The sequence below is a fragment of the Panthera uncia genome (assembly GCF_023721935.1).
Source record: "Panthera uncia isolate 11264 chromosome B2 unlocalized genomic scaffold, Puncia_PCG_1.0 HiC_scaffold_25, whole genome shotgun sequence".
NCBI classification, from domain to species: Eukaryota; Metazoa; Chordata; class Mammalia; order Carnivora; family Felidae; genus Panthera; species Panthera uncia.
The window spans coordinates 27,125,122-27,138,786 of NW_026057581.1; the positions used below are offsets into that span (position 1 = coordinate 27,125,122).

Sequence of the window (13,665 nt, forward strand, 5' to 3'; positions counted from 1 at the left end):
TTTAAATTTTACCTTTTTTTTTAATTTTAGAGATAGAGTGAGAGTAGCAGAGGGAGAGAGAGAGAATCTTAAGCAGGCTCCATGCTCAGCATGGAATCTGACATGGAGTTTGATACCATGACCCTGGGATCATGACCTGAGCTGAAATCAAGAGTCTGACGTTCAACCAACTGAGCAACCGAGGCGCCCCTCTTATAATGAGCTTCTTAATGGAAGGTATACCCACAGGAGAACACAGCACAGGGAAAATAAAGCAGCTTTCCCACCCACCGTCCTCAAAAATAACCAAAGTAATCTTTAATTATCTTTGAAGAAAGAACCAGAAAAAATGAAAGAAACATGTGAAAAGCTGGAGAATTTTCATTATCTTTTCACTGTTGTCTCTATAGAGAATGGAAACAGCCAAATCTTACATGTTAGGAAATGTGATAAAACCAAATTAGAATAGGGGCACAGGGCACCCACTAATGCAGGCTACAGTGAAATCAGACAGGCTTTCAGGGCCTCCAATATTGCCTCAGGAAAGAGGCAAGTGAGAAAGGAAAGAGGCAATACAGAAAGAAGAAAGTGAAGCACATAAAAATGTGTTTTGTTTTTCACTGAAGGACCTTGCGAACCCAGAATCATACCTGTGCATTTCACACCTGGATCCTCTATGTGACAATCAGTAATGGTCATGAAGTAAAGAATAATAGGGGCCATTTTACACATGCTGTAAAAATGTTCTTTTATTGAATTTTGTATTATCATAATAAATAAAAAAATCACAGTAAAAAGGAAAAAGTCATGTATGAATACTCTTTAATTACAGTAATGCATATGTTGAAAAACGGGAGGAACATATACCTAGATGTTGGTCTGCCACATTAATGAACAATTACAATTTTTAAGCCATAACTTCTATGAATTTGTCAATGATTTTGTCAAAACTGAACTTCCCTTTATGTGAGATTTGTCAGTTGATCTTCACTCATCATTGGTCATAGAACACTTAGTTTATTTTGAAAAATTTATTTCATGTTGAACAACAGATACACAAGTAGGTAGAAAAAGTGTTAAATAAAAAGATAAGATAGGGCAAGATGCATAAAAATCCCATTCCACATCAAATTCTATAAATAGCATGTCTAGGTTTCTTTGGGACCAATTCTTGGGGTTTTCTAATATGTCTGCAGCCAAAAATATTTAGACAAGTAAACATTCAAGTGGTCACTCAGAATGCCAGATTAAAGGAGCTGAGTATAAAACCCTTGGTTATTTCAAATCTACTCTGCAAGTGCAGAAATGTAATCTCGCAGAGACTGGAGACCAAACTTGCCCCTTGGAGCTTTGATTCCAAATCACTCTGAATTTACTGGAAAAGAAAATAAAAACAAAACAACACAACCGACCAGCTGATTTCCTATGTCCCAGTCATGCCCATTAACTGGGAGTTCTCCACACTCACTTCTTCCATATAGAACATATTGTTAATTAAAGGATATAATAAAAACATGTACATTTTAACCTTATGTATATATTATTAAAACTCTAGACAGCCATTGTTTAAACTTAGAACTTAGATCAACAAAGTAAGTTTTGAGGGGAGACATATTTTATCACTGGAATGGTTTAGGATTGTGGCTCTGGCTGGTAATAAAAGATTCCCTTTTACTTGTTACTAAAGTTTGTTTTTAATAAATGCTATATAAACAGTGTGTCTGTACATCTCCTGCCCCAGGAGTGGAGAGGTCCTGCTGCATCCCTGGTGGCAGCTGAGGCTGCAATTATTGTGAGGAGAATGGTTGGAATCCGCTAAACCCTGGTATTGCTTTCAACCTTCTCTACACCCAGTTCTAATCTGAGAACTGGGGGGAAGAGGGGAGGAGTGGGAGTGAAGGAGGAGGAAGGAGTGAGGAGGGAGAAGGGGCAGGAGGACAGAGGGGGGACAAGGGGAGAAGGAGAGAAGAGGGGAGAGGACTTTCAGTTGCCAGAGGCACCCAAATGACCAAGCCACATTGAAGAATCCAGCACTGGAGTTTGGGCAAAGCATTTTGGGAAGTCCTGCTGTATGAGACACTGTGGAGACAAATCTCTGCAAGGCTGCACTTTGGTACCAGGTGTCCCTGGAGAGCATCAGGCTGTCCTACTGTGTGAGAATGGTAAGTATCCCTGAGCTCTGGCCTCTCAGGGGTGCCTTCTCTGGCAGCACAGGCCATTCTTCTGAGGCAACCAGCCATGCCTGCCCCTAGGCTCCTCTGATGGGGAGGTGGGACTGTCTTCCTGACAGCCCCACTGCCCTCCTGTCACAGATGCTATCTGCCAATAATCCTTTGTACCCCTAACTCTGTTTCTGCTTCTGGAGAAAGCAAACCAGCACTGCCTATAATTGCTTCAAGGTGGTAACTATATATGTTGCCTCACTTGGTAGATTTGTCATTGGAGAGGTCCCATGGGGCATCCAGTGAGCCTGTCTGTCTCCTAACTGCTCAAACTTCCTGACTCTAGCCCATCCTGGTGGACCCAAATCAATCCAAGGCCCTCCCACGGCTGCCTACAGTTTATACGACAGGACGGGATTAAGCACTCTACTTTCCATCCCTCACCTCCCTCACAATCACCTTCTCTAAGGTCTTGGACTTCCAAGTACACCATGTTCACTCTTGCCTGTGCCTTTACCTGCATATCACCCTCTTCCCTGGATGCACTTGATTCTTCTTCCAAGTTTTCCTAGCAGGACACTCTCCGTGAAGCATCCGTGGTCCACTTGGCCTGCATTCATGCTTCTATGCTCAGCATTTGTTCACAGAACATTTGGGAGTGACTCTCTTCTATCCCCAACTCAAAATCTGAAGACAAGGCTGCCCTGCCTCATTTTCCTTTCCCTCATGGCAGTCTGAACGGTGCTAGCTCTATAAACATCTCATGAAGTGGTTCTCCCGGTGAGCTGTGGGCACTGTAGCATGATTGAGGCACTGCAGAATATCCTCCCCTGCTCTTCATGGGCTGTGGTCCAGGGGAGGGGGGACTCCCACAAGGGCAAAGTTTGTAGCAGATGCTCAGATGCCACCTGACCCTGGTGGTCTTCTCTCAGGGGATGCCATTTCACCAGCCATAGGAAAGCACAGATCAGTGAGGGCACATTGGCAGGCATGGATGATTCTAAATGCTCTCTACAGATGAAAGCAGTGAGTCACAGGCCAAGCTCCACATAGCACACTTCAGGACAAAGTGTGTAGGAGAACCAGACTCCCCACTCAGACCCACTTTTAGTATCAGCTTGCTGACACTCAGATGCTTCTTGGAAGCTTGTGGCACTTCCTCCATCCTATCGCTGAATCTCCGCCCTACCCAAGGCTGAGTTCCAGGTCTGCCTGTTGTATGGCAATCATCCTGTTCCGTCCCCCAAGATCACAGCATTCAGAATCCTCTGCTGGCCAGCTTCCCATTAGGTTCAGGGAGATAGGACAGGAGGAAATCAGATGGGAAATTTCTACTCTGCTCCCTCCCAACCTCCCATACTTCTTAAAGACCTTCCTTGCCCAGGTCCTTCTGGGCAGCCCTGCACGGCCCACTTCTTACTTGGCTATAGTAACTCTATCTCCCAGCCCTGGCCCTCAGCCCCAGGGGTTGGAAGGAGGTCCTGTCAGTCTCTGGTTGCTTTGACATCCACTGTTGCTTCCCATGTCTCTGTCCTCAATGAGTGTCTTCATTTGAGTTATTTGACTTGAATGACAGCAAATCCCTAAGCTTCTTGCAAAACCCTCACAGAAGTTCCTCCATTTATGTAATGAGGGTACATCAAGTACAAAATACCATCTGCTTAAAGTACCAGGCACTAGCCCCGTCCCCCTTCCCATACAAACATGGGCCATTCTGTATTCTTGCAAAGCACTTCCTGGAGCCCCAGGACACCTCCGTACTCTGCCTGCTACTCTAGGCTAAGTCAGAAATGCCCAGTCAGAAGTATGTGTGGTAGCCATAGTGTATGCACAATGGGCAGGCTTTGATGAAAAGAAAAAAAAAAGTCTTTCTCATGTGCCTACTTACATAGATCTACCTATATTCCACCTTAATCTCCCCACTATTCCTGTGATCTAATGTAAACCCACCTTCAGAAAAAAACTTGAACATGAAAGCACATGACTGTTAGTATTTCATTAGCTTAGCCTCTGAGAGGTAGTGGCATTTTGAAAGGAGTGATGACATTTATGCACACCTCAGTCAGATTGCTTGGATTCTAATTCTCACTTGGCCACTTTCTGGCCCTGAGACTGGGAAATGCTCAAGTTCTCTAGAACTTGGTTTCTTCATCTGAAAAATGGTGATAATAGTAAAATCTATCCAACAGGATTGTTGCCAGAAGTGATTTCAAGGAAAAATCTCAATGCCAGCTTCTCTCCCACATTATGTACTCAATAATTGTTGACTATCACAAGATTGATTGTCTTGTTATCCAGATGTGAGCTCCTCAGGATTAGAAGGGCCTTTATAGACACATAAAATGCCACCCAGGAAGGCTGTGAGGCTGCCTCTGGCCACATCACTGTGCCATGACACAGGGTACCCTCTAGCACTGCTCATCCCTCCTAGGGAGCTTCTTTCACTCCTGTCTTAGAAGAAGTTCCCCACATGAGTGGGCTGCCTCCTCTGGGACTTCCCCAAGGTATTCCAGAGAACCAGGATGAAACTGGACCTGAGTCAGGCCTGCCTGACATGTGACTATCTTGGCTTCCTGGTCACCAGTCCAGGGCCCTGGCCTCTCATTTACTAAGTACCACCTCTATCCCCCAACCTGCTTAATGAGGACCTGTGCCTTCCTCCTCCTGGAAGGTGGAAGATGATAGGAAGGAGCTCTGGCAAAGCAGAGAACAGGGCTGTGTGCTGTGGGGCAGTGAATATCAAGGCATGAAATGTGGGTTTTAGCCCACGCCTGCAATACACCTCTGGGATGCATCTGATTTTGGGAGATCCGTGAAGGCCTCTGCAAACAGTCAAGAAATGGTCCTCTCCTCTCACACCTTCTTGACTTTCTGTCTGTCACCACATCAGTGTGGCTTAATACAAACCAAGGAGCATCCAAACATTTGACTCCTGGCACATGACAAGTTTCTCTAGGGACTCCCATTCTGAGGAAGCTCAGTGCCACTTGGGTCTCTTGCCTTGAAGGGCACACCCTTTGCAAAGCAGAAGGTGACATTTCTTTAGTGCACAATGTAGAGGCCTTTTGATTTTTATTTTCCCAAAAGGCTCCATATCAGTGCCTTGGGGAATCCCACAGCCAACCAACAAAAGGCAAACCTGCTCACTAGAAAGTATGGTTCCTGTTTGTGCTGATTTGGCCACTTCTGGGAAGAGCACAAGAAACTGAGGGCAAAACACTTGATGATAAATGGACTCTGAGGGGAGAGAGAGGCCAACATAATGTCGATGGCAACTTCTTATTTATATTTTCACTTGTCACTGATGTGGGCCCTGGAGGACTGAGCAGCTGAGTGGAAAGGCCCCTGTAATGGGGCCTCCTTGGGTCAAGTTGGACAAATGGTGAAATGGCATGATCAGTGTTGTTTCCCAAAATTGTTGCAAGTGACATTATTCCTAGAAGGAATTGTTAACCCTGTAAAAATCAGTTTTATTTTTCCCCCTCTCTCTAGTTTTCTTAAATAGGCCTTTGTGCAAAGGCTGTGATCAGGTATAATCCTATCTAAAACATCTCTTAACCCTACTTCTAAATAAACAGTGAACGCCACACTCAGAATGTTGAACTGCCTAGTAATTTCAGTCACCTGCTAAAATAGCTCTTTTGACACCAGACTCTAATAACTGAACTAGAAGCTTCAGGAAAATTAACTGCAAATTACTAACTCTTGATCAACAGTTTGCATAAGATATCCAGAGTCAAAATAAACCCAAACTTGCAGATGTTCAAAAACGTACTGGCAATTCTTTCCCCAGATGGAAAGAGACACAGACACAGCACTTGTAACCTTTAGTCAGATGCTTATTAGGTGGTTAAGCCTAAGCTGCAAAATAGATACTAATTTTGATTACTAATTTTGGTACTGGCTGAACTAATTATGTACTGTTATTGCAGTGACAGGTCTCAAGATCTATAGCAGGGGTAGGAAACTAAGAGCAAAGTGTCAAGATCTCTCTGCATGATGAAATGTGGCCATTGTGTTATACGAATCCAAGTCCATGACAGTCTTGATGAGCCCAAGGTTTAAGGAGACCCTACTAAATCCTAAGGTAATGACTGACATGCTCAAGCCTTCAGTTACAAATCAAAGGCAGCTTTTTTTTTTTTTCTTTTTTTTTTTTTGCTTCTCAGTTTCTCCCTTTCTCTGGGCAATAAAAAGGAAAGGGAAGAGGAACTTCCCTCTGAAGTCTTGGTGATTTCTTGTTAAGTACATATATAAATATAAGTGTGTTGAAAGCACATTCTTAATAAAATTATTAATAACTTAGGGCCAGGATGGGAGGAGTCATCTAGTGTGGGATCACAGGGTTTTGAATTTTAGTGTGTTCCCTATTTTTATGACTAGATACTGGTGTAAAGAGCAGCCCTTCGTGACGAGCTCTAGTTGTGCAACATGAGCTCTGACATTTCCCTGGGTGTTCCAGGTACCTGCCATCTAGGTTACCCGAGTTCAAGGTACCTTTGTTGTTGTACGCATGACTCTCCTGAAAGTTAAAGATTTCTCTAAAAACTAAGAACCAAAAAAACACAGGTGTATGTGCACACACATATGCACACAAATCACCAGAATTTATAGGCTGTCTCTGTGCATGAGTAACACAAAGAAGCCCCAGAAGTTGTAAATGGGGTTCCCTGCTGAGACAGAAACTAGAAAGAACAAGCACCTAATAAATAAAAAAAGCCACTAGTGGGAACTCATCTTCACAGAAAAGCATAAATGCTTTTGAAGACACACGAGAATACCCAAGGTTAATGAAGGTGCTCTAAAAAACATGATTTAAACCAAAGATCACCTTGGGGAAAAAAAAAAAGTATATAAACTGGGTAGTCTGCTAGACCCTGGAAAAGTGACTTCAGGAAGCAAAGCAGGAGCCTGGCAGAAACACCACTCAAGCATGTTATGGGAAAAGCACTCCAATCATGGGGGAATGCCGGATCAGGATTACTCCCTGCACACCACTAAGGCTCTTAGCTCCATGTCCATCTTACAAGACAATGCCTAATGACTAATTTGGCTTCCCCCACAAATCTGATAATGAAAGATAGTCTAGTGAATAAAATTGGTTTTCATAAAGCTACTTTCTTTTATTTTTCATGATAAATTATGAAACTGGACATTTGAATTCCACATTAATTGTCATGAGTCTATTCCAGGGAGTCTGTCCTGTGTACGCGGATAAACTTGAGGCCCTAATCTGCAAAGCTGGGATGACTGCCTTTGGAGGTCCTAGGTCTGGCAGCCCCCTTAAATCTAACCTTGACATTTCAGAGCCTACAAACAATCATCATGGGGAAGGAGGATACTGGTACAAAGAACCATTGTGTTGGAAGATTCCAGAGTGGCAAGGCCACAAAACCCATAGTCCCCCATGTTCATCCCAATACTAAGAGAATTTGCTTCTCCCTCCCCAACCTCCCTCAATCCCAAATCTATTTGCTTCCTTTGTCCCTTTTCATCTCTATCAACATGACCCTGTTCAGGGCACTAGTTTCAATCACCTGGATGACATAACAGCTGCCCCCTGACTGCCACCCCCCACCCTTAATTCTCCACCTACACACCAACCATGGTTCCTGCTTGCTCCAGCACATTCAATGAGCCCCCACCCATTATATCCATTATATCTGCATAATGGTACTCATGCTGCTCATGAGGTTCCAAGCTCAAGAATCAGCCTGTGGAAAGCTGGCAGGGCACCTGACCTCTGAGCTTGATCAGCTCCAAGGGCTGGTATAAGAAGTAAACCAGTTATTATACAACAGACACTAAGCAATGGTATCACCTTGGCCAGCTGAGTCTTTGCTTGTGTGTGCAGCTTTGTCTGTACCACTTACCACCAATGCCCACCCCTTGGTTCTTGCTTTAGTTTACGCAATGACTTGGGGTCACCCCAGTGCACTGTGTTCCCTCATGCCACCAACTTAACATGCATGCTGAGCCTGGGCCTGGACTCCCTTTCCTCCCACTATGCCCAGCTAATTCTAGCACTTAAGCTTCAAGTCTCAAATTAAGTATCACTTTTTCCAAGATGCCTTCCCTGAACACTGCCTAACTCACCCCAAAACTGGAATGGTGTTTCTCTTTCCCTTTCCCACACATTTTGGGATCACCTATACTAGTCCTTAGGACTTACTCTGTAATTGTCAATTTTCCTGTCAACACCATTAATGGGGATCAAAACAAACTCCCTAGGGAAAAAAGGGGAGAAGCAAATAAGAGGTTCTGGCTTCAAAAGCCATACAGCTTTGCTACAGGGGTGCTTGTTCTCCCTTAGCCCTCATTAGAGGCTCACAAACTTCTAAGTGCAAAGCCCAGAGGTGGCTCAGCCCCTCCCTCTCACTTTACCCACTGATTTGGGATCAAAAGATCCAGATTCAGGCAAAGAAGCACTAACATTTTCACTTTCCAGTGTATTTCTTAGCCTTTTTGAGACTCAAATGAATAACCCTGTCTGCGGGTTTATAAAGCTTTGCAGTGATAGTTTGTAATCCACAGAACACCAATTATTAGATGATTATTGTTGGTGCCAGATCTCGTCCTATAGCAAGAAGAAGTGGACAGGAAAGGATGTCAGGCTGCAAGGGGTGGGTGACCCTACTGGACTGGGGCCATTGCCAGCAAACCTGTTTTCCTAATTCTGCCACCTCATGTCCTACACACAGAACAGAGGTCTTCCTAAGGCTCTGTGTTCAGCCTTGGCCATTTCCCCTGAGTTTTCCAGAGACAAGGCTCTGGCATATCCTCACAAGTGGGAAGTGGAAACATCTTGGGGCTTTTAAGTATGACACATGGGAGTACTCAAAGGTTCCTACAACTAGATTACCCGTACTACATTCAGGCAGGCCTGCTGAGTCAGAATAAGCATTTTAATGACCCAAACTGATCAGTGTGTATCATCTCACACCCATCAGGGGCTGTTGCCAGTACAGAGGGTCCTCTTCATCCCAACACACAGCTCCCAGCCCCTTCCCTGAGCCCCTCCCTGGTTGAAGCAGAAACTTAGAACACAGGTCAAGCCTGCCACCTACAGTTAAAGGGTCCAGGTACATTAGCTCCTGTGTTCACCTGCCCTTAGTTCAAGCCAACCCTATCCTTAGACTAAAAAGTCAAATTTCCTTCCTTCTCCCCCGGATTTAGAAATGGAAAATTTAGGAAATTGACTTAAATTGCTCTTTAGGCCAGTGTGTGTTTCTTCAAATTAAAAGCTGAATATGGAATCAGAATAAAATGCATTCAACAATGTGCAGCAAATGATCATGGAGTACCTGGGCTGCACACCCCTAAGATAAGTGCAATAATTCCAGGGGTGCCAAATATTCAGTTTTCACACGTGTGCAAACAAACTATAAGTCCAATTTATGAATTTCTTTCTACATTGAAGATCAATTTTTCTCTCATGGTGAAATTAATTTACTTTTCATTGCCTCTGCAATTAAACCAGCATTACTGCTATGAGAGCAGGCTCCAATCCTGTATCATGACCCTCATAGGCAGAAACACATACAGTGTCCACCCCTCACCTCAGGAAGAATGCATTGCCCATGAAGTTAAATGCTAGGTTGCCCTTCATTAACAAAAATGTGTAGCTCTTGGTAAATTCCACCATGGAGAACGCAAACCATGGGTGAAACACACACCAAGAGATATGTCCCAAGCTGGGGAATTGAAGAACATACAGGCAGAGTTTACACAGCGTAATTCTCATGAGAAACAATCATGATTACTAAATAGTAACCAAAGCAGTGCAGCAGGGCTCTTCAGATTGCTTAAACATGGGGCACCTGGGTGGCTCAGTCGGTTGATTGTCCAACTTTGCTCAGGTCATGATCTCACAGCTCATGAGTTTGAGCCCCGCATCAGTCTCTGTGCTGACAGCTCGGAGCCTGGAGCCTGGAGCCTGCTTCGGATTCTGCGTCTCCCTCTCTCTCTGCCCTTAACCCACTCTCTCCACCTCTCTCAAAAATAAATAAACATTTAAAAAAATTGCTTAAACATCAAAGTTAAGGTTAAAGAAATTGATGCAGCAGTGGAATTAAGGTAAAAATATTTTCTCTTGCTAAAAGAGTACCCTTAGTTCTCAACATATATCACCACCATCGTACATGTAGTCAATTTAAAATGAAAACCAAGTTTACAAATCACTTCTGGATACTTAAAAATAAACTCTAGGTTGCTTTTCTTTTTTTTTTTTTTAATTTTTTTTTTTTTTTAACATTTTTTGAGACAGGGAGAGACAGAGCATGAACAGGGGAGGGTCAGAGAGAGGGAGACACAGAATCTGAAACAGGCTCCAGGCTCTGAGCCGTCAGCACAGAGCCCGACGCGGGGCTCGAACTCACGGACCGTGAGATCATGACCTGAGCCGAAGTCGGCCGCTTAACCGACTGAGCCACCCAGGCGCCCCTAGGTTGCTTTTCTTTTTGGCAGCACCAGCCTTAAGCTCTGTGGCTTTGCAATATTTCAGAAACTTCAGGTACATTACAGTCTTCTGAGAAAGGCCCAATACTTCAGAATTCCTGGAGTGGCTGTGGAGAAAGAATATTACTGGCAACAAATATTAAAGCAACATTTTAAGACCTATAAGAATACATTTAGATGTTCATAAATGTACACACATATTTAAGGATTCCAGTTGATATCCTAAATATTATTTCTGTGAACATATTTACATTTCCTTTTGGTTTAAGAAAAAAAAAATGTACCTTATAGACAAATTATTTCAGCTGTAGATGGAAAAGTCCATGGCCACGCTTCCCTTTCCCAGTGTATATCAGGGGCCTATGTGGGTGTGTAGAGTTTTCTCTGGTCCCCAAAGAGCTCACCTGTGACATACCTTCTATATGCACAGGAAAACTGCTCTTCTTATTCAGGGACTCTTTTGTTGGTGGAATTTGGAGAAACTGGGTTGCAACATCTTTTCTGGGAGAGGCCAAGCATACTTTTTCATTCTTGTGGCTTTGTGTGTTTAAACAATTTGAGGTGGTATAAAAGACTGAACCACGAGATTGCTCGCAGCATTCCAAGATTCCTGCTGCCCCATGCTGCAAACTGCAGACGTCCTCCAGGCCTGCTGGCCTCGGCCTGAATGTGAAATTTTACCCACTAGAAAGCATCATTGGAGCTCCAGTCAAAAATTTTAAATAGCCCATTGATACTGATGCTTTTGTACTTTGGCTTCAAAAGCAATCATGACCAAACATTTTCAACGATGAGTTGATTACAGTAACGAAAACACCTTTTCAAAAAACATTTAATGAGGTAGCTGAGGTCGAATATCAAATCCACAGCATACACAAAAGTGCTTAATAAGTGCTCAGGCATTTTAAAATGTATTTTTAAATGCAAACTTGCTACAGTGCCTAATAAATGCTCTTCCCAATTCCTGAAGATGCATGCAAATGTTGCAAAGAGGCCCTTGCAGAGTGGTAACAGCAAGAGAACAAGAGGTTGAGAGCAAGTGAAGCTGGACAGGAGTAGAAAGGAAGGGCGCTCTGGGCATACAGCCTGTGTTGAAGTGGTTGGTCTCCCCATGGAACTTAAATATAGTCAGTGCCACCAAGAACAAACACTAAGTAGAACTCAGGGATATGATGGGCTGAGAAGGGGGTCTTGACTTGAGGTGGTAGGAGCCACAGCCTGGGACACTTTCACTGAAAGATTGAGGCAATGCTCAGAGCACCCCTTCTCTGTCTTCCAGGGCCCCTGGAACAACACTCAGGAGGGAGTCTGGACTCCTGCTGCTCTCACCATGACCACCCTGGATTCTGTTTGCTCACAGCCACAGGCTGCTTCCGGCTGAGAAGCTTTTAAAATGTTAACTTCAAATGACTTCCATGTGGAGTCTTGGAAAAAGGAAGGGTGGTGATACCAAGGCTGTCAGCATGGATTTTGTTACTGTTGCTGCAATATGAACATTCACGCTCATGGGCACACATGCACACTTGCCTGCACACAGGTGCACACATGAGTTGGTACGGGGCAATCAAGCAGACTCCCCAAGCTCAGGCAGGGCAGAAGTTGGCTGAGTGAAGGGGCCTGGGGTGGGTTCATGGAGAAGAAGCCTGGATCCACCTTCGCCACCCTCCCTCTCCTGTCCTCCATGGGGGCAGTCAGTATTCCAGGGCACCCAGCAGAAATGCACTGAAGACAAGGGATGGAAAGGCAGGCACCAGATCACTCTATTAGGTCTCTGTCGTATAGTTGCTGTAGGCCAGAGGAGGCAGGGTCTGAAAGCTGCTCCACCGCCTCGTACCAGGCTGGGACTCCACACGCCCTTGCTCTTTATATTTACCCAGAATGTTTTTGGCTTCTTCTGCATCTCGCAAAGGGCTCTCTCCATATTCTTCCTTCAGCCACTGTCGGTACTGGAGAAGTTAAAAAAACCAAAATGTCACACACACACCTGCATTCACATAGATTTTACCTATTACTTAACGGTACAGATTTTGCCACATATAAACAAGGAATAAATAGGCATTGGGTAATCATGGGTCTGTGGTTGGCCAGCCAGTGTCAAGCAAGAGAAATAACTGCTTCTTCCAGATTGTGGCCTGAGGACATGAAAGCAAGCCAAACCAAGAAAATGGTACTTGACCCAAAGGGAGATAAACAGAAGCTAACATGGGGTCTGATGGTAAAAGATATGTTCTAAGCTGATGACTTTAATGGGGATGCAGGTGGGGCATTCTTGGACTAGATGTCTTCTGTGGGCCTTTCTAACTCCAACCTCCATGATGTACAGAAAGACTGTGGCATCTTCCCAGGGGCTGCTGTTTACATCACCAAAGTCTCCTGAACATGGTTACCTGGTGGACTTCATGCTTCTCAAACTCCTGGAGCTGTCTCTGGAAGCCCAGGTTGGGGTTGGCACAGGACCTCCCTGCACGCACAGTGTGCAGGGCATCCTCCCAGCCAAAGTCGGTGACAGTCATGATGTATGCGATCACCAGAGTCACGCTCCTGGAGACGCCAGCCAGGCTGTAGGGCCAAAAGAACCCACATGGGCAAAGGGTTTCAGTCCAGAAGTCTATCCTATGATTCACTGAGAGCAGGAGAGTCTGTGGATCTCGTTTGAGAAAGTCGTCCTGCCTTGGATTATGAGTGGACACCAAGCCAGTATGAAATTATTCAGAAACATATAAGCTTCTACTTTATTATACGCTTCTACTTTATTATACACTAGAATCTCAGGCATTCAGTATCTGTGTTAGCCTCATTTTTTTGTAGATTTCCTACTGGCTATGGCTTTGGACACTTCAGTTTTATGATTTTCTATGTTCCCTAGCCCCTCTTCCTTCACATATTCCCCATTTCCCAGGACAGAAAAAAAAACCTAACCAAAGCACATCAAAGGAACTTGAAGGTCTTGGATCTATGCAATAAATCTATTCATAAACTGCAGCAGTTTAGAAGACTTCATTTTTTTTAAGTCTGGTTTTCTTAGATAAATGAAAACTCAATCTATAACTGAAAAACCCATTAAATA

General features: G+C 44.1%; 1 protein-coding gene across 4 annotated transcripts in view; it reads right to left on the minus strand.

Moving 5' to 3' along the window:
- Positions 1 to 591: 591 nt before the first annotated feature.
- Positions 592 to 13,665, minus strand: part of DUSP22 (dual specificity phosphatase 22) — a 73,342-nt gene continuing 60,268 nt past the window's right edge. For 2 of the 4 annotated variants that reach the window (XM_049611311.1, XM_049611312.1), the window contains exons 6-7: positions 12,986 to 13,157; positions 593 to 12,544 (exon numbers count right to left, since the gene is read on the minus strand). In XM_049611311.1, coding sequence (XP_049467268.1) covers positions 12,362 to 12,544; positions 12,986 to 13,157 — 355 coding nt within the window. In that variant the 3' untranslated portion in view covers positions 593 to 12,361. Of the gene's footprint in view, positions 12,545 to 12,985; positions 13,158 to 13,665 lie in introns of all 4 variants that reach the window. The other 2 variants (XM_049611310.1, XM_049611313.1) reach the window with 2 other exon arrangements.